The 22,721-nt window shown below is 37.9% G+C and overlaps 1 protein-coding gene across 1 annotated transcript in view; it reads right to left on the bottom strand.

Annotated features, from left to right (window-relative positions):
* Positions 1–6,250: 6,250 nt before the first annotated feature.
* Positions 6,251–22,721, bottom strand: part of LIPK (lipase family member K) — a 75,214-nt gene continuing 58,743 nt past the window's right edge. Inside the window, 4 exon segments of the mRNA XM_073241082.1 lie at positions 6,251–7,065; positions 10,204–10,275; positions 11,983–12,054; positions 13,909–14,055. Of these exon segments, the coding sequence (XP_073097183.1) occupies positions 6,811–7,065; positions 10,204–10,275; positions 11,983–12,054; positions 13,909–14,055 (546 nt within the window). The 3' untranslated portion in view covers positions 6,251–6,810.

Raw genomic sequence — 22,721 nt, 5'->3', positions numbered from 1 at the left:
GGATTTGGATAACTCTGGGCTCAAGATCCAGATGCCTTCTAATTCTTAAATATTTGACTTGAGTTAGTATTTAAGTCTTTTGAGCACCACTGTTGTCTTTCAAATATATAAGATAAACATAGTACCTGTATACCATCCAAAAGACAAACAACAACAAATGCTGGCAAGGATGCCAAGAAAGGGGAACCCTCCTACACTGCTGGTGGGAATGTAAATTAGTTCAACCATTGTGGAAAGCAGTATGGAGATTCCTCAAAAAACTCAAAATAGAAATAACATTTGACCCAGGAATTCTACCCCTAGGAATTTACCCTAAGAATGCAGTTTCCCAGTTTGAAAAAGACATATACACCCCTATGTTTATTGCAGCACTATTTACAATAGCCAAGAAATGGAAGCAACCTAAGTGTCCATCAGTAGATGAATGGATAAAGAAGATGTGGTACATATACACAATGGAATATCATTTAGCCATAAGAAGAAAACAAATACTATTATTTGCAACAACATGGATGGAGCTAGAGGGTATTATGCTCAGTGAAATAAGCCAGGCAGAGAAATATAAGTACCAAATCACTCATCTGCAATTTCACTCATCTGTGGAATATAAGAACAAAGAAAAAACTGAAGGAACAAAACAGCAGCAGACACACAGAACCCAAGAATGGACTAACAGTTACCAAAGGGAAGGGAACTGGGGAGGATGGGTGTGAAGGGAGGGAGAAGGGGAATAAAAGGCATTACAATTAGCACATATAATGTGGGGTGAGGCATGGGGAAAGCAGTACAGCACAGAGAAGACAAGTAGTGACTCTATAGCATCTTACTATGCTGATGGACAGTGACTGTAATGGGGTATGTGGTGGGGACTTGATAATGGGGGGATACATAACCATAATGTTGCTCATGTAATTGTACATTAATGATACCAAAATTAAAAAAAAAAGAGATTTCAGGGGGGAAAAACAAAACAAAAACATAGTACCTGTGTCTCAGAGATGTGGGCAGGGATAAATGGCTTAGGCCATGCCTTTAATAAATGCTAAGTAAGTTAATAAGTGCTAAATGTTAGCTGTTTTTATTACTGTTCTCATTGGCTTGTAATTCCCCAGCATATTTTATAGATAGGGACACTGAGAGGCCAGGAGACTCACCACAAGTTCCCCAGCTAGTGAGTGGCAAGGCTGGGGTCTGAGCCCAGGCAGTCCAATTCAGGAACCTGCTACTTTAACCACCATCCCACTGCTCTGTGCCTAGCCCCAGAATATTTTAAACTTAATACAAATAATAGAATAAGAACCATGTTTTCCTTGTTTCATACCATATCTTCATCCTTTAACATATAAGAGGCACAGTTCAAATTTTTTAAATTAATGACTTGTAACTTTGAGGAGTTGTTGGGAAACTCCTTTGGCAGGGATTACAAAGACATTCTATCACCAAGGAGACCACTGACCCCCCATGTCCTACAGAGAGTAGGCTTATGGTGGAACTAAAGAATGATTCCATGTTAAAGTTTTCTCCCCTAAGAGGTACCAGTGTTCAGATTTCGAAACATCTAATTCAAAACCAAACTAAAAATATTACATTAATATGATTGATAAGATGATAATGGTGATATACCTTAAGACTCCTACTGAAAATAAATTATAAATAAAAATGGAATATTTTTAAGATAGTCCAATAAAAAAAAGAAAATTCTACTTGATTAAGAAATGCAATGTTATGACTTAAATTTAATTACATCCCATTCAGTTTAAGGCAAACAGTGTGGGCAAATCCTGTCGAAGAGAATGGGAAAGATGTGTGAGAAATACACAAACCTTGTCTGAATGAATGATGTGCATCTGGTTGAGGAAACAGAGGCAAATGTAACTGGAAAGGCAGGTGAAGTCACATTATAGGGAACTTTGAAGTGTAGATAGGGGAGTTAGGATTTGATGGAATAAAATAAAAAAGCAGTGAGCCACTGTGATTTCTAGTAGAGTAGCATTTCATGGTGAAAACATACTTTGAAAGAGTCACAGGGAGGATGAATCAGTGGAAAAGCTTGTAACTGAAGGTGTTAAAGGAGTGAAGCTTTTGCAGAGGAAAACATCTAGTGGAACTACTACCTTGGATTGGATCCCTATTGTGGAAATAAATCTTATTTTACTCACTAACTCATACACCTTGGGCATTCATTTGAATGCTCAAGGACTGTGCTTACTCCTGTCTAAAATTAGAGGTTTGGATTTTATCACAGTTTCCTGCAACATGCTAATAGTAAGAAACAATTTTAGATGAAACATAAAGTAACTAAAATTTTAAACAAATTTGTGTATATATACATATATATATTATAATCACCTACTTCATGTCAAATTAACAGAATGATCTAAGTTTTAAAAAGAATCTTCACTTTTGTTTCTGGCCATGAGATAATAACAGGGTCTGGAATTATCAGCCTATCACAGAAACTAGAAAACTGAAACAAAAGCAATAAACAGCAGCTTTCAAACATTGGAAATCAAGCATCACAGGACTGTGATGACTGGGAAGAAGAAAACAAAAGAGGTGTTTCCTGTGAAAACGTTCATTTTCTGCCTACCAGCAATTTCTAGATTGCAGCAAAGGTAGGGGAACCTGAAGAGATCTCAGTGCTCTAGTTGACTTAAGGATACAGAAACTGCAATTCAGAGAGGATATGGGGAAAAAATGTGTGGGTCAGAACATGAGAAAAAGAGGAGCAATAGAGAGAAAGAGCTTTGAAGTGTGGAGAAGTATCTCCTCGAGCCTTTGGCTTAATAATAATTTGCCCATGCAAAGGGTAAAATTCCAGAAGAGTGGACAAAGTAAAAACTCTCAGAGAAAGAACAATTGCCAGGGAACTGTAAGTAAAATATTTCCTAGGTATATATAGTGCACATAGGGGTTGATTTGAATTCCTACCATCCGGTATGCAGGGACCTTTCTGAACATGGGAGGAATTCAATAGAGTCCTCAGAAAGTGCATGCCTTAGTAGTGGGTAAAACTAACTGGAGGGCATATTATTCTAGACTTGCCCTTAAGAAGTAAAAAACAAGCCTCAAAATAATCAGACTTAGTTGTAAGTAAGTTAACTGGCTGCCAAAATAATTCCAACCCTATTTAAGGAATAAAATAGAATTTAGCTCTTATCACTGCAAAATTCAATGTCTGGCATCCAATAAAAAAATTATTAAGCATGGAGCAGGAAAATATAACCCATAACCAGGAGTAAATCAATCTATAGAACAAACTAGTAAAACAAAGATAACTGAATAAACAGCAGATATGTTAAAATAGGTATTAAAATACGTTTGCTATGATAAACAATTTAAAGAGAAACAGAAGATGTAAAAGAGAACTAAACAGGAGTTCCAGAGATGAAGAACATAGTATCCAAAGTTTTTAAAATGCACCTGAAATGATCATAGCAGATTAGACATGACAAAAGAAAAGATTTATGAATATGAAGACATAGAAATTATCTAAAGTGAAGCACACAGAGGGAAAACACTAGGAAAAAAACACAAAGACCTACAAAAAATATTTGAAGAAATACTGGATACAAATTTTCCATATTTGTTGAAAACTATAAATCCACAGATCCAAGAAACCTACTGAATTCCAAGGAAGGTATGCCACAAAACCACACCAAGAGTCACTAAAATCAAATTGATAAAAATCATTGGTAAAAAGGAAATCATAAAGGTGGACAAAGAGAAAACAGTACATTAAGTACAAAGAAACAAAGATAAGAATCCACATACTCGCAAGAAACTATGTGTGCCAGAAGACAATGAACAACATTTTAAAAGCACTGGAAGATTAACCACAAAATATGAGGCATGTCAACATAAAATTCTCTTGTTAGAAAAAAATGTCTTTCAGAAATGAATGGCAAAATACCTTCACCAGTCCAGCTGGAGATTCTGGGAGCCTCTCAAACCTTTTCTATAACATAGGTGCTGTTCCTCTCCCCTTCTCCTGGGGTAGAAGTCTCAGGATTGTGTACCTTCTCCCAGTTGTCACAAATAATCAGGGAAATGCAAATCAAAACCACAGTGAGGTATCATCTCATCCCTGTTAGGATGGCTGTAATAATAATGAAGGCAAAAAACAAACAAAAGTGTTGGCTAGGATGTAGAGAAACTGGAACTCTCTTTTTTTATTAAAGTTTCTTTGATACACAAGCTTATGAAGGTTTCACATGAACAATGTTGTGGTTTCAACATTCACCTGCATTATCAAGTCCTCACCCCCCCACCCATTGAAGTCACTGTCCATCAGTGTAGTAAGATGCTACAGAGTCACTACTTATCTTCTCATGTTGTACTGCCTTACCCATGACCCACCTACATTATGTGTGCTAATTATAATGCCCCTTAATCCCCTTCTTCCTCCCTCCCCACCCGCCCTCTCCAGCCCCTTGCCTTTGGTAACTGCTAGTCCCTTCTTGGAGTCTGTGTGTCGGTCCCTCCCTGCCTCTGACCCACAGATAAGGGAGGAGATGCGGTGAGATACCGAAGATCTGAAAGGACCAGCCAGGGGATTCGAGGCTTAGCAGCGCAAGAGTGGTGCTGAGAGGGCACCCTTCATATTTATTGAGCAAATACATGTTAACAACAATAGAATTCTGTGTGGGGGACTTAATACACAGGATTAACTAACTCTAAACTTAATCCTCAGAGTCTCCAGCGTCCTGGGGCGCAACGTCTTCCATGGTATTGAAACAATAGCAAGGGCAATTAGGTCACAGAAACTGTTTTGGTCTTGTTTGTTCTATTCTTGATCACGTATCAAGAATTACAGGAAAAATAATCAAGTCATATATGATTATGCATTTGATTTCTATACTTGATTTATATATTAATCCCACACTGTGAATCTTCTGCTTTGTTATAGTCCACAAATGAGGGAAATCATTTGCTATTTGTCTTTTTCCAGCTGACTTATTTCACTGAGCATAATACCCTCTAGTTCATCCATGTTGTTGCAAATAGGAGGATTTGTTTTCTTTTTATGGCCAAATAAATTCGATTTTTATATGTGCCACATTTTCTTTATCCATTCATCTACTGATGGACACTTAGGTTGCTTCCATATCTTGGTTATTGTAAACAGTGCTGCAATAAACATAGGGGTGCATATGTCTTTTTGAATCAGGGATCTTGCTTTCTTTGGGTAAATTCCTAGGAGTGGGATTACTGGGTCAAGTGGTATTTCTATTTTTAGTTTTTTGAGGAACCTCCATATTGCTTTCCACAATGGTAGAACTAATTTACATTCCTACAGCAGTGAAAGAGGGTTCCCCTGAGAAACTGGAACTCTTACACACTGTTGATAGGAATGTAAAATGGTAGAGTCACTGTAAAAAATAATATCAAGATTCCTCAAAAATTAGAAATAAAACTACCATATGATCCAGCAATCACACTTCTGGGTATATATTCAAAAGAACTGAAATCAGGATCTTAAAAAGATACATGCATGCCCCTGTTCATTCCAACATTATTCATAATATCCAAGATATGCAAACAACCTAAATGTTATTGGTAGATGATTGGATAAAGAAATGTGCTTTATACATATATACAATGGAATATTATTCAGCCTTAAAAAAGAAGAAAGTCCTCCATGTGCAGCAACATAGGTGAATCTGAAGGATATTATGTTAATTGAATCAAGCCAGTCACAGAAGGACAGATATATCATGATTCCAGGTATATGAGATATCTAAAATAGTCACTCATAGAAGCATATAGTAGAACAAGTGTTTGCCAGGGCCTGGGTAAAGGGGAAAATGGGGAATTGTTACTTAGCAGGTATAAAGTTTCACTTATGCAAGATGAATGAATTCTAGAGCTCCACTGCACAATACAGAGTCTATAGTTAACAATATTGTACTACACATCGAAAAATCCATTGAGAGGGTAGATCTCATGTTAAGTGCTCTTGCCATAGTAAAAAAAAAAAAGAAAGAAATGATGAAATGAAGGCAAAACAAGACTTTGAAGCAAACAAACATTGAGGGAAATCAGTCACCAGCAGATTTGGAAAATAAGAAATGTTCAAGGAAGTTCATCAGCCCAAGAGATACAGGACAATGGGAAATAAGGAACAGGGTCTCTCAAGAATTTAATCAGAGACAAAATAACAACAACAACAATAATGATAATACTAATAGTTTATTATTATTAATACTGTTATTTTACTATTGCTGATAACAAAGTACCACAAGCTTAGTGGTTTAAAACCATATACATTTATTATATCACTGGTTCTATGGGTCAGTAGTCTGGGTGTGGCATGGCTAGGTCCTCCACTCAGGGTCTCACCAGGCTGCAATCAAAGTGTGGCCAGCCTACTTTCTGAACTGGAGGTTTTCCTAGGGAAGAATGGGCTTCCAACCTCATTCAGGTTTTAGGCAGAATTTATCTCTTTGTGGTTATATGACTGGGAGTCCCAGCTTTTTGTTGACTGGAGGCCCCCTGCAGATGGTAGAAGCCACACATAGCTACTTGCCATGTGGCTTTCTCAACACACCTGTTTACCTCATCAAGCCAACAAGGCATATCTCTTGCTCCGGTCTTCTTAGACGGATTCTTATATAATATAATGTAGTCAGGGAGTGACATCCCATCATCTTGCTGTCAACATAATCCAACCAAGAGTGTGACATTCCATTACCATTGCCTATTCTGTTGGCTAGAGGCAAGTTTCAGGTCCTTCCGGGACTCCAGGGAGGAAGATGACACAGACGCATGAGCACTAAGGGGTGAGAATTATTGGAGGGGTCACCTTAGTCAGTGGATGACATTACTATCATGCAAACATTCCTCCATCAATCTAATTAGGTCTTGGTAAATTTCCTGGGGTGCATCCTGTCCAAGGTAAAAATCTACATGATTGTAGTGTGGAATATATTTGTAATAAATAAGCCTGGAAATTTGGGGGAGTAAATTCTCAACATCCTTGGGATCAGCCACATGGTCCTGTCCACCACTCCATACTGCTGTTGGAACTTCCATTTTAGTGACATTGTATAAAGGAGGTGTAAGCTAAAAATAATTGAAGAGATAGAGAAAAGAGTTTACACAGAAAACCACATCATAGAAGTAACATTAACTATAAATTGTTAATTCTTCAAGCACTAAAAGTGGGCAGTGAGGATATACTTAATGACATAAAAACATCAAAACATTACAATTAGTTGAAAGCATTTTTGTGTAACAATATGAATTGTGAGTTAAAAAACCACAACTATTATATTCCTGATTTGCACTGTTGGGAAAACAGGAAAGGTTTCCAGAGGAAGAGGGCTCTTATTTCTAGTACTGCTTGAACCCAGTGTGTCCTTTACAAACAAAAAAATTGGATAGGATAAATATAAACACCCTTTCTCATATGCCGATATCTGAGCTCAGGGGAATTATTTACACATGAGCAAACTCTTCAGGGAGCATTGAGACCAATGCACAAAAACAGACATCTGAAATATATTTCAAAGGAGCCAGCCCATTACAGAGAAATAGAGCGGCTGTGGTGCTAATGTCTTAGCAAATTTTCCCTTCCCTCCTCTTTCTGGTAACACAGACTTTCTTGTGCTGATACAAGCCCAGTCCCTAGTAAGAGCAGTCCAGAATGACCAGGCCTGGCCAATTCGTCCTTCATCTTTCTAGCCTCAGTAACTATATGAAAGATGGGTGCATGAGTAAAACTGGGCCCGAGTTCTCTTTGGATATTTTTGCGAGAGCTATGGAGAAAAACATTTGGCTTTTTCTTTGGGTTTGCATTTGAAAGAACTACATGAGCTAAGTCCATCCAGTCATCATCTTACTACTATTTTAGAAACAGCCTAAGAATGGAAACAACATAAGCAAGCAAAATTGAGAGAGAAAGGGAGGAAGAGGAACTCCTCATGACAGTGTTTATGCCTCTGGCTATTGTGAATTTACCACTTCACTTTTAGTTCAGTAAAGCTGTATATATTTTTTGAACGTACAATACTTGTACTACTTGTACTGTTTCTGCTACTTGTAGTTGCCAGAGTCTTGACTATTACCATGTTCTATGGATGAAATTGTGTTCTCCCAAAATTTGTATTTTGAAACCTTCACCCTCAATGTAATTGTATTTGGAGATTAAAACTTTTAGGGGGTAATTAAGGTTTTAAATGAATTCATAAGGGTTGGGTCCTAATCCAAAAGGATTGGTGGCCTTACAGGGAGTGCAAGAGATCTCTCTCTCTCTCTCTCTCTCTCTCTCTCTCTCTCTCTCTCTCTCTCTCTGAGAACGCTCACAGAGAAGCTATGTGAGCACACAGCAAGAAGGTGGCCTGTAAGCAAGGATGAGAGGCCTCACCAAAACCCCACCATGCTGGCACCCTGTCTCAGACTTCCACAATTTCACCTGTGAGAAATAAATTTCTGTTGTTTAAGACACTCAGTTTATGGTATTTTTTTTTGCATCCCAAGCAGATTAATACACCATAGTTAATTCTGGCAGCAAGATTAGGAAGGAAAAGCAACATGGACAAATGTATAGATTCTTAGGAAGCAGTAATCTTGGCCAGGAAGAGATTTCTTAGAGGACTAAAATGTGCCTGGGGGAGCCCCCTGACTTGGAGACTGTGTACCTTGAGTTCTCTTAGCAGGGTGATGTTCAGGCAGAGAGCACTGGCATAGTTCCAAATATGACTATTAGTTGATGGATTGGTGCCTTGGTCCTTGAATTACTAACTATCTTAAGTATATTGCCCTAATGTATAATATTGGGAGGTCTTGGACCCAGGCTTGGACCTATGAGAAGACAATAAGAAGGGCAGAAAAGGAAATGAGTGTGGATTACTAGCACTGACTAGTAGTGCACGCAGGGGAAGGTGGGTCCAGAAAAATCTCATGCAGTGTCCCAAATGCAAAGTGCAATGAATGAGAGAAGAGGTATGCTGTTCCTGACTCTATAGTTTTCTCAGAATAATGCAGAGCCCATAAATATTTAAATGCAAAGATGGAGAAAGATAAGGAATAGATAACAACACAACACAGAGACTGCAGTAAATATTAGCAAGCTTTAAGGCACAAAGTGGATCTAAGGAGTCCCTGAAATCAGAATACCTTTACTGTAGTGATTTTATACCCTGCTAAACATGAATGGGGAATGTAGAAGGTGGCAAAACAAAAATGAATCTCAAGATCAGGATCCAAATGAGAGATGGTGACTTTTGGTCAAGAAGTTTTTGCACTGTTTTTTTTTAAATGAAATATTAGTGATTACATTGCTAATTGCACCCATCTAATTTCTGTGTTATTACATACACTTGTGAGTAAGGTTATCATTGCCTGTTAAAACTGTATATTATTCACCCTCACTTTGTTTTGCATTTTCCCCTTTCCTCCAAAGTCCCAGGAAAAATATTGATAATGAAACCTGTCATCATGTATTTTGGTAGAATCTGGAAATAGAGTAAGTAATAAGGCTAATGCCTGTGACTCAATTCTCCTCCTCCAGGTAGATATCTGAGTCCCCAAGTAAGGTTGCCATGTAAAAGCTTTTCCTAGAGCAACTATGTATCTTGCCAGAACATGGACTTGGTTAGTTATAAGAGGAAATAGTACTTTGACATAGTGTGGGACTCTGTTATATGGGAACACAGCTCCCTATATGCATATAACTATAGCCATTTGGGAGAAAAATCTTGTTTTCACACCAAATGAATTTAAGCATTTTCATTATTGTAGTTAACATGGCAGCACTGAAAATTTTTTTTAATAAAATTTCCACATTTCCACATCAGTGATTTGAAAAATCCATGTATCTTTCATAACTATTTATTTAATTTGAGCTTGAGGTCTGTCAGCAAGAAGCCAAAATTATTATTGGATTCCTAAAATACTGGGAAAAAGTAACAACAATACATATTTCCCTTTAATGTATGGTTTTTGCTCCAGAAGTTTTCATAAATATAATTCTTACAATTTAATTTCTCTGAACCTCTGGCAAAAGGAGACAATAATATTTACTTTGCAACGTCACTGTGAGGATCAAAAATAATGATATGGCATATGGCGAGAACCCAGTAAGTGGAAACTGATCTATATAAAATATCTGACATAGTGAGTGGGACCTAGTAGGTGCTTACTGAGCAGATACTACTTTTATTAGCTCAATGCAATTGATGGATATTGTGATAATCATACCTGGTGGAAGTGTATCATGTTCTGATCAGGGTTTCCCCAATCAAAAGCTTGGAATAGACCAGAATTAGCAGCCTATGAAAAATAAAAATAGTAATGCATTAAAATGATATAAGAAATCAACATAAATTTAACAAAACTAAATAAGAAATATAGAAAGAGGATTGACATTATGTCCCACTCTTTAGGCACATGAGCTAAAATCCAATAAAGGTTAGTAAAGTCAAATAATAAAAATGATAAAAATTGATACTAATGTATAGAACTGACTGACAATCTTTCACTCTTCCCTATATTTTTCCAATGAAAATATTCAGACAGCAATGCCTTTAAATGTTACAGTGCTGTACATAGAAATGATTAAAAGGATGCTGAATTGAATGATTATTGATATCATGGCTTTAAGAATTTTTATAATTTTTTGAAAAATGGCATCTGCTCTCCTACATTAGTGGTGTTACGATTAAAGAACTTTATATTTTATTATCAGTGTCAGATGGTGCAGGATATTATACTAAATTCTCTGTTCCTAAGCATTTTGATTACTCTGGAAAGGAACGTTCCTTCACAGAATTCCCTCAGTGCACTCTGTGTGAGTTGCAGCAATGCTGTCTATCTCCTGTCCATAGGGCCGAACAGTATGCCATGTGGGCAGTAATGTGGCCTCAGGCTGAGTGTCTGAGACACCATGCATGCCCTTTTCTGCATTTAATTTCTAGGCTTCACATACTAGAATAGAAGCATGCACAGGCCTAGGGGTTCCTTTTTTCTGTTATTTGCCACCCATGTTGGGTTGAGGAGGCAGATAACTTTCACACTTAGGTGAAAGCAGGAACACAGAGCAGGTGCTCAATAAATGGGAAATTAAAATTGTATTACCTGGAAGGTCATGCCCATCAGAGTCTATCTGTCTCCTCACCAGTAGGAGGCCCTATGTCCTAACCATCCTTCTTCCTATAGGAACTTGAAACATTTATCTCCTGCGCGCAGAAAACTTCAAAGAATTTCAGAAATCCTCAACTAGTGTTTCTGGCTATTTATAGCAGTGCTTTTGGACTTTAAATCATGGAACCAATTTATTAGGGTATAGGTTAAAATTCAAATCTCTAGGGATCTCAGAAATATTAAAACTTTGGGTACACACCTCTCTTTTGCGCACACACGCGCACACACACACACACACACACACACACACACACACATCCACCATTCACTTTCATACATACTCAGCTCAGAAGGCTATATCAATTGAGTACTGAATTTGACTTATCTCTGAGCTTGCTTAATATTGAGTTATATAACAACAACAACAACAACAAAAACTGAGGGTAAAACCAGAAACCATTAATCTGTTCTAATACCTCCCTAACATTTAATTTGCTCTGAATAAAGCATGATTTCCACACTCTGAAATGGCCCATATGCCAACGCCAATGGGAGGTTGAGCAGATCTTTCTGGCATAGTCTGTATCATGTTATATGAAGTTCTATTAGAGCTGATGATTTCCCAAGAGGAAATACAAGTTTTCCCTAGAAAAGGCAGTTTGGAGTAATCTAGGGATTAGAATTCAGTAAGAATATGTGGAACCAGGCCCAAATACCAGACACTGAGGCCCAGAAAATAGAAGGGAGTAAAGGCAATCAGTATGCATTGGTGCTGATTCCAGAAACATTAGCATGATGGGGCCAGTGCCCGAAGAGCCCCGACAACGAGCTCCCTGGCAGCACTCCCCCAGGAGTTGGAGATGTGTGTGCATCACATCAGGAAGAGGAAACACATACCTGGGCCCAGTGCTGAATATTCTGAGCAGATGTCCCCGCAGGGATCTGTGGCAAGTATATATCCAAACGACTCTGCAAAACAAAGAGATCTTTCTCATTTGGATGTTAATTATATCATCAGTACATTTGAATATCTTTCTCTATTTTTGTTTTTATGAAAAATCTTGTACCCTACCCTCTGAAGACATACTAACCAAGAAGTCTATCTTTAAGATCTTTCTCTGCCCTTAGCTATATTCTTCTATCCTGGACAGTGTCATCTTAAAGCCCACACAGGGCATCCCTCTGGTCAAAGACAGAAGGTAATATACTTTTTCTTTCCAGCCTCAGCTCAGACAGATCTGAGTATGGGTGTCAAGGGATAAAGCCCCAGTGACTGTCTTCATTCTGGATCAAGTCCCAAAGGACATTGCCAGAGTTGATTGCAAGACATGGTGGCATGATTTGAATGATTCCTTTTGCTTTCTGATTTTAAAAATTTGGTAAATAACTACAGGGCTCTTTAAAAGTTACGAGATGTAATCCACCAAGTATTTTAACCTCCATGAATATTTAGATACTTTATGAATCAAAAACAACCCTTTGATTTTTTTTCATAGTTTCAACTGCAATTGGTTTTTTAGTATACAAAAGAGTTATTTTTCCAACAAAGTGAACATAGAACTATCTTGGAGCTTTAAAAAACACAGCTCCTTATGACCTACCCAAACCTACCCAGGGAGTACCAAAATTTCTAGGGTTGAGTTCTACACCTGAATGTTTTTTCAAAGTTTCATAAACTTTACTTATGCATCCCTGGTTGTGCACCACCAAAATAAATGTCATTGCAGGCATATTCCATAGTCCAGACCCCAACAGCAAGAAAAAAGGCAACCTGACTATATATAAATGTACAATGAGGGCCTCCAATAAATGTTCAAGTGTGTCATTTTGTGAAGTCTTTCTTTAGTAAACTTTCAGGCTATTGCAATAATAGAGCTTTTGCAATGATCTTTATTGTGTTTACTTAAAGGTCTTTTTACTTAGTTCTGCCTACATAACATGCTTTCATCTATATGCTATGCCTCCATCTAAGTGATAGGTAAGCACAGTTTCCCTACTAAACTGAGGAAGTGATAAAGGAGTGTAAAAAGGCATTGGTTAAAACATGCTTTGCATGAACAGCCTTTTATAAATCTTGTTTGACCATAAGGAAAGTGTTAGTGCTTTCTACTAATAGAAGGAATCCAGGCTCTGGGAGGAAGTCTGTGAGATATTTGGAGACCATCTTCAATTTTGTCCTTCCTCTGGTTTGAAACGTATCTCCTCCCTAGCTGGGGAATGAACAGTAGGTTCTTCTCCTCTTCATCCCTCCCCCCACACTGTCTCCCCACTCTTTGAGTCAGCTCGCGGTAACTAAGAAAGGAAAGGATCGCAGTTAAGTTGGAAAGTACTCAACAAGAAGCCCAACACGCATCCCTCTCGGTAGCCCTTGAACAATGAATCCATAGCTGTCATTGAAGAGCTATCCCTAATCTCTTTGTATTAAAGAAGTAAGTGGTTCACAAAAGACTATTTCCAAATCACCTATGAAGTGGAAAATTGGTTTAAATACAGATGTCTGGGCTCACTTCCTGAAATTTTACTTCAATAAGTCTCAGATAGCGCTCAGACACAGCAAAATAAATTTCAAAATCATAGCCTTAATGGAAGTGAAGGACATTTCAATGGTGGCACTTTGGCCAACAGCAAGAGTTGGAGAGTTTTCAGTGACAAAGCCTTCTCTCAAATCCTTCTACTCAGCCGTGGTTGGTAGCCATGAGCATGTACTCGCAATCCAGGAGACAAAAAAGAGACACATGTAGTTTCCATGCAATTCAGAAGGAACTCTCCAAACCTCTGTGCAACCAAACAATAGCCTTTCTAGGTCCAACTACATACACATACCATATTCAAGTTTTTTGGATCAAATCCATTCAAAATAAACAGGAAGTTCCTGCAAATATGATGAAATAGCTTCCGGTTGCACACTTTCGTGGCAATGAATTCCTCAAAACGTGTATGAGGATAGAACATCTTGTCACCAAGCAACACCTGCAAGATCCATTTAAGATATCATCACATTTCTGACTAAAGTATTTTGGACTAAATTCATGTTTACCAAACAGCTCTCTGGTTACAACTTGATTTTCCAGCTGTTGCTATTTTCTCAGCAATTATGTTCTCATCCTAAATAAATAAATCAGCAAGTTAAAAAAAGATATCATCAAAGTTCATGGATGTGGCTGTCAAGAGTGGAGAATCAGTGGCATTTCAGAAAAGACTGGAAAGGTGATATCTGCTCAGGTGATATCTATTAATCCTCAGTGAAACCACGTTGCCTGTTATATTTTGTTTTGTAGTTCTCCCAATCCACCTTTGTGGTATTTTCAACTCACTTCTTGATGTCTTTTCCCAAGATTCTTTACTTGGGGTGTTTTTGGAATGCCCCTTGAGAAATCTGTCTCCATGTGAAACTGGTAGCACTTTGGAGTCAGCCATATTTTGGTTTAATTCCGAGCTCTGTCTCATATTTTAGGAAAGTATTTCATTTTTATTATTCTGAATTTCCTCAACTATGAAATGGAAAATTTAAATCCACTAAGTAGGACTGCTGTGAAGATAATAGATCATGTTTAAAAGGCATCTAGTTCAGTTTCTCAAACATTGTAAATTTTCCAAAAACAATAGCTATTATTGTAATTATGATACAGACTTAATGGGCCATTTTTCCCAGAATCTTTTAATGAACTCTTTTTCTAGAGGCAAAAGCTTAACCCAAAGAAGTGAATCTTTACTAGAGGAATTTCAGGCAATGTTGCAAGTGAGTTGAAATTATCTTTTGAACTTTAGGAATTCTTCAAATTATAAGCTCATATTTAAACTCTGTGCTTATAAATCCAGTCTTGCCTTTGTTTCATAATATTCAGTTTTATAACATTAGGATAATAAACTTGATATGAAAGTAAAAGGATTCTCCTGGAATCCTTTATTAACTGACAATAACAATTAAAAACAATAATAATGAACATTTACTTCTATCATACTAATGCACTACAAGATCTTATACTATCTTTAGTAAACTAGATCCAGTAAATTCCTATCCGGTATAATTTGTCAAATTCTGTGGTTTGAAAAATGGTTATCTTATGTAGGCAAAGGTAATCTTCATTTAATGGATATTTGATATTTAATAGTTTATTTGATATTCCATGAAATGTTAATGTAATAAATGATATACCACAACTTTATATACCCTTTCATGCCAGAGAGAGGAAGGATGAAGGAGAAAAGGAGAAAGGGACAGGATATACTATGTTTAACTAACTCAAATCATATTTCTTTAGGTCTGGAAAACAATAATTAACCATCTCAGACATTATCTGACTCATTCTGGCCTCTTATCATTTTGTTGCAATCACTGGGACTCTTAGACAATATATCAGATTACTTATTTAATCCATTTACCAAATGGTAATTCTGTCTGCCTGTCTATGTGACGTTATAATAACAGCAGCAGCAGACGTATACAGCAAACTCATCTTTTAAAAGGATGTTGGCATCTATCTTCTGTTCTCAAGTGTGACAGTCTAAATAGCTTGCCATATAGATAAGTAATTAAAATAGAAGGCAGGATCCGATTTTAACCAGTGAACATTTTTTTTCATTTATCAGTATGTTTGTCATCATACTTGGCAGAAAATTCATGTGAAAGCAAACAGCTAGTTCATAGAAGTATTCAACCATGAAAATTTGATGTGAAGAAAGAGGTTGTATTTACCATAAGGGGTGTGTTGTCCTTTTTTCTGACAGTTGGTTTTCTCAAATACAGGGTGAATTTAGCATCACAGTCTCTAAGTATACTCCACTTCCATATTCATGCATAAGTGAAACTACATACATTTACCAAAGGATAAATAATTACTCCTTTACCCTAACCTAAAAGGATAGTAATTCAGGCTGGCCAGTCACACAGCACTCACTCACTTGTAGAATGCAAACACACTGACTTACAGGTGGAATCCCAAGTTGGTTTTGTAAGGGGCATGTTTGTCACAACAGTATGGAGACAGGTTTCTTAGCCTTTGACTACCTTTGTGAGAATTAGAAAAGGTACCCCTTCTTCTGGGCACAGGGCTCCATGCCTAGGCACATGGCTTACCAAGGAGAATATGGGCTGGATTCAGCCCTTAATGTCTGCTGAGCTGTGCATCCTTGTGCATGGATGCATAAGGATCCAGGACTGATGTCTTCGAGTTGACATTGAAAAGGTAGGGAGATGGCAATATACAAGAAATTATCACTGACCATTGATGACCTGGTAAAATCTGGGTTTGAATTCTGACTTTGCATTTTATCTGGGTGATTTGGGACAGGCTATTTAGCCCCTGTGAGCCTCAGCTTCTTCATTTAAGAAATGGAGACAATACTATCAATCATTATTATAGACAGCAAGGGCAAAGGGTCAAAGCAAACTATAGGTCAGAAAAAAGATAGGCCAGAACACAAAGGCATAAATGCCCAGGGGCAGAATAAGGGAAGGAATGGGAGGAAAGGATGAACAATTGGGGAACAGGATATCTGAAACCCCTAGTGCTATGGCTTCGAATCTAAAATAAACTCAAATAATAATACTAGATAATATTTACTGAGCACTTGCTGTAGGCCAGTTATGATACTTAAACATATGTTATTTCCATGGATATCTCAAACAACTTAACAAATGCCACATGTTTTCTTAACTGAATTTACCCATTTATTCACCATTCTTTCATTTTCAACTTTATTGAGGAATAATTGATACCATTAAAACATTAAATGTCTTATAAATGAAAGTTTGTATCCTTTGGCCTATATCTCCCCATTTATCCCTCCTCTGGACTCTGACAACTATCTCTATTCTGTTTCTATGAAATTGGCTTTTAAAAACTATATTGCCCATGCAAGTGATTCCATATAGTATTTGTTTTTCTTTGTCTGGCTTATTTCATTGGGCATTGTGTCTTCTGGTTTCATCATGTTGTTGCAAGTGACAAGATTTCCTTCTTTCTTTTGTTTTTTTCATGTTCTTCAAAAAATTTTCCATTTTAATTTGTTGAGGAATCTCTATACTGCTTTCCCCAAAGACTGTACTAATTCACATTTCCAACAATGTTATAAAGGTTCCTTTGTTTCCACATCCTTGCCAACATTTATTTTATCTTTTTGATGATAGCAATTCTAACAGGTATGAGGTGTTATCTCATTGTGGTTTTGATTTCTATTTCCCTGGTGATTAGTGATGGTGAGCACCTTTTTGTGTAGCACCTTTTGTGAGCACCATTTCTATGTCTTAGGAAAAATTTGTGTTCTGGTCCTTTGCCCATTTTTAATTGGATTACTCACTTGTTTTGCTGTTGAGTTGTGTGAGTTCTTTGAACATTTTGAATATTAACTCCTTAGCCAATACATGGTTTGCAAATATTTCCCCCCATTCTTTAGGTTGCACTTTCAATATATTGATTGTCTTTTTTTTTCTGTGCAGATGATTTTTAGTGAGTTCCACTTGTCAATTTTTGCTTGTTAGCTTGTGCTTTTAGTGTCTTATCAAAAAAATCATTGGTAATCAAGGGGAGCCAAGATGGTGGCATGAGTAGAACAGCAGAAATCTCCTCCCAAAACCACATATATTTTTGAAAATACAACAAATACAACTCTTCCTAAAAGAGAGACCAGAAGACACAGGACAACAGCCAGACTACATCTACACCTGCGAGAATCCAGCGCTTCACGAAGGCGGTAAGATACAAGCCCCGGCCTGGTGGGACCCGAGCACCCCCCACCCCAGCTCCCGGCAGGAGGAGAGGAGTCGGAGCGGAGAGGGAGAGGGAGCTCAGGACTGCTAAATAGCTAGCCCTAGCCATCCGCACCAGAGTGCAGACACAGTGTGTGCGTGGGGTGCTGAAAACTAGGGAAACAGGACAGTAAGACCTGTGAGTGGGTCCCTGCAGCCAGTGCCCCTGGGACAAAGAAAAGTGAGTGCTTTCTGAAAGTCTTAAAGGGAAAGGGATCCCACAGCTGGACAGAAGCGTGCCGGGACACTTAGCCCAGGAGCTGGGAATCCCCGGGGAACTCCGGGCACCCTAACCCCCTGAACAGCAGGGCAGCTCAGAGGCCCCTCACGGAGATAAACAGCCTCCCAGTCGCTTCCCCTCCGACGCGGTGGCCATATCGGAGCAGCAGCCCAAGTCAGGCCATGCCCAAGGCAACCACGGAGCTAAACTCCATAGCAGCTGGGCAAGAATCAGAAGCCCCGTCTGTGCGCAGCTGCCCAGCACAAGCTGCTACAGGTCGCTGTTCTCCCAGGAGAGGAAGACCACAAACTAACAAGAAGGGACATTCTCCCAGCCATCACTTATGCCAGCTCCGCAAACTATCTCTATCACCATGAAAAGGCAAAAGAACTTGATACAGACCAAAATCACAACCCCTGAGAAGGAGATAGACCTAATCAGTCTTCCTGAAAAAGAATTCAAAATAAAAATCGTAAACATGCTGACAGAGCTGCAGAGAAATATACAAGAGCTAAGGGATGATGTCCGGAGGGAGATTACAGAAGTGAAACAATCTCTGGAAGGATTTATAAGCAGAATGGATAAGATGCAAGAGGCCATTGATGGAATAGAAACCAGAGAACAGGAACACATAGAAACTGACGCACAGAGAGACAAAAGGATCTCCAGGAATGAAACAATATTAAGAGAACTGTGTGACCAATCCAAAAGGAACAATATCCACATTATAGGGGGACCAGAAGAAGAAGAGAGAGAAAAAGGGATAGAAAGTATCTTTGAAGAAATAATTGCTGAGAACTACCCCAAAGTGGGGGAGGAAATAGTTGCTCAGATTACAGAAGTACACAGAACTCCCAACAGAAGGGACCCAAAGAGGACAACACCAAGACACATAATAATTAAAATGGCAAAGATCAAGGACAAGGACAGAGTATTAAACACAGCCAGAGAGAGAAAAAAGGTCACCTACAAAGAAAAACTCATCAGGTTATCATCAGACTTCTCAACAGAAACCTTACAGGCCAGAAGAGAATGGCATGATATATTTAATGCAATGAAACAGAAGAGCCTTGAACCAAGGATACTGTATCCAGCACGATTATCATCTAAATATGAAGGAGGGATTAAACAATTCCCAGACAAGCAAAAGTTGAGCGAATTTGCCTTCCAAAAACCACCTCTACAGGGTATTTTAGAGGGACTGCTCTAGATGGGAGCACTTCTAAAAAGAACACAGAACAAAACACCCAACATATGAAGAATAGAAGAGGAGGAATAAGTAGGGAGAGAAATAATCATCAGACTGTGTTTATAATAGCTCAATAAGCAAGTTAAGTTAGACAGTAAGGTAGTAAAGAAGCTAACCTTGAACCTTTGGTAACCACAAATCTAAAGCCTGCAATGGCAATAAGTAGGTATCTTTCAATAATCACCCTAAATGTAAATGGACTGAATGCACCAATCAAAAGACACAGAGTAATAGAATGGATAAAAAAGCAAGACCCATCTATATGCTGCTTACGAGAGACTCACCTCAAACCCAAAGCATGCACATATTAAAAGTCAAGGGATGGAAAAAGATATTTCATGCAAACAACAGGGAGAAAAAAGCAGGTGTTGCAATACTAGTATCAGACAAAATAGACTTCAAACAAAGAAAGTAACGAGATAATGAAGGACACTACATAATGATTAAGGGCTCAGTCCAACAAGAGGATATAACCATTATAAACATATATGCACCCAATACAGGAGCACCAACATATGTGAAACAAATACTAACAGAATTAAAGGAGGAAATAGACTGCAATGCATTCATTTTGGGAGACTTTAACACACCACTCATTCCAAAGGACAGATCCACCAGACAGAAAATAAGCAAGGACACAGAGGCACTGAACAACACACTAGAACAGATGGACCTTATAGACATCTATAGAACTCTACATCCAAAAGCAACAGGATACACATTCTTCTCAAGTGCACATGGAACATTCTCCAGAATATAGGCCACAAAAAGAGCCTCAGTAAATTCCAAAAGACTGAAATCCTACCAACCAACTTTTCATACCACAAAGATATAAAACTAGAAATAAACTGTACAAGGAAAGGAAAAAGGCTCACAAACACATGGAGGCTTAACAACATGCTCCTAAATAATCAAAGGATCAATGACCAAATTAAAATGGAGATCCAGCAATATATGGAAACAAATGACAACAACAACACAAAGCCCCAACTTCTGTGGGACACAGTAAAAACAGTCTTAAGAGGAAAGTATATGGCAATCCAGGCATATTTTAAAAAGGAAGAACAATTCCAAGTGAACAGTCTAATGTCACAATTATCAAAATTTGAAAAAGAAGAACAAATGAGGCCTAACGTTGGCAGACAGAGGGACATAATAAAGATCAGAGAAGAAATAAATAAAATTGAGAAGAATAAAACAATAAAAAAAATCAATGAAACCAAGAGCTAGTTCTTCAAGAAAATAAACAAAATAGATAAGCCTCTAGCCAGACTCATTAAGAGAAAAAGAGAGTCAACACACATCAACAGAATCAGAAATGAGAAAGGAAAAAACATGACAGACCCCACAGAAATACAAAGAATTATTAGAGAATACTATGAAAACCTATATGCTAACAAGCTGGAAAACCTAGGAGAAATGGACAACTTCCTAGAAAAATACAACCTTCCAAGACTGACCCAGAAAGAAACAGAAAATCTAAACAGACCAATTACCAGCAACGAAATTGAAGTGGTAATCAAAAAACTACCCAGGAACAAAACCCCCGAGCCAGAAGGATTCACCTCGGAATTTTATCAGACATACAGAGAAGACATAATACCCATTCTCCTTAAAGTTTTCCAAAAAATAGAAGAGGAGGGAGTACTCCCAAATTCATTCTATGAAGCCAACATCACCCTAATACCAAAACCAGGCAAAGACCCCACCAAAAAAGAAAATTACAGACCAATATCCCTGATGAACGTAGATGCAAAAATACTCAACAAAATATTAGTAAACTGAATGCAAAAATACATCAAAAGGATCATACACCATGACCAAGTGGGATTCATCCCAGGGATGCAAGGATGGTACAACATTCGAAAATCCATCAACATCATCCACCACATCAACAAAAATAAATACAAAAACCACATGATCACCTCCATAGATACTGAAAAAGCATTCGACAAAACTCAACATCCATTCATGATAAAAACTCTCGACAAAATGGGCATAGAGGCAAGTAGCTCAACATAATAAAGGCCATATATGATAAACCCACAGCTAACATCATACTGAACAGCGAGAGGCTGAAAGCTTTTCCTCTGAGATCAGGAACAAGACAGGGATGTCCACTATCCCCACTGTTATTCAACATAGTACTGGAGGTACTAGCCATGGTAATTAGACAAAACAAAGAAATAAAAGGAATCCAGATTGGTAAAGAAGAAGTCAAATTGTCACTATTTGCAGATGACATGATATTGTACATAAAAAACCCTGAAGACTCCACTCCAAAACTACTAGAACTAATATCAGAATTCAGCAAAGTTGCAGGATACAAAATTAACACACAGAAATCTGTGGCTTTCCTATACACTAACAATGAACTAATAGAAAGAGAAATCAAGAAAACAATTCCATTCACAATAGCATCCAAAAGACTAAAATACCTAGGAATAAATCTAACCAAGGAAGTGAAAGACCTATACCCTGAAAACTACAAGTCACTCTTAAGAGAAATTAAAGAGGACACTAACAAATGGAAACTCATCCCATGCTCCTGGCTAGGAAAAATTAATATCATCAAGATGGTAATCCTGCCCAAAGCAATATACAGATTCGATGCAATCCCTATCAATTTACCAACAGCATTCTTCAATGAACTGGAACAAATAGTTCAAAAATTGATATGGGACCACCAAAGGCCCCGAATAGCCAAAGCAATCCTGAGAAGGAAGAATAAAGTGGGGGGCATCTCACTCCCCAATTTCAAGCTCTACTACAAAGCCACAGTAATCAAGACAATTTGGTACTGGCACAAGAACAGAGCCACAGACCAGTGGAACAGAAATAGAGACTCCAGACATTAACCCAAACATATATGGCCAATTAATATATGATAAAGGAGCCATGGACATAGAATGGGGAAATGACAGTCTCTTCAACAGATGGTGCTGGCAAAACTGGACAGCTACATGTGAGAGAATGAAACTGGATCACTGTCTAACTCCATACAGAAAAGTAAATTTGAAATGGATCAAAGACCTGAATGTAAGTCATAAAACCATAAAACTCTTAGAAAAAAACATAGGCAAAAATCTTATGGACATAAAAATGAGTGACTTCGTCATGAACATATCTCCCTGGGAAAGGGAAACAAAAGCAAAAATGAACAAGTGGGACTTTATCAAGCTAAAAAGCTTCTCTACAGCAAAGGACACCATCAATAGAACAAAAAGGTATCCTACAGTATGGGAGAATATATTCATAAATGACAGATCCGATAAAGAGTTGACATCTAAAATATATAAAGAGCTGGCACACCTCAACATACCAAAAGCAAATAATCCAATTAAAAAATGGGCAGAGGAGCTGAATAGACAGTTCTCTGAAGAAGAAATTCAGATGGCCAACAGACACATGAAAAGATG

Source organism: Manis javanica, chromosome 7 (genome assembly GCF_040802235.1).
Source record: "Manis javanica isolate MJ-LG chromosome 7, MJ_LKY, whole genome shotgun sequence".
NCBI lineage: Eukaryota > Metazoa > Chordata > Mammalia > Pholidota > Manidae > Manis > Manis javanica.
Note: the sequence above shows the minus strand (reverse complement) of the source record. Positions and strands in the feature narration are given on the sequence as shown.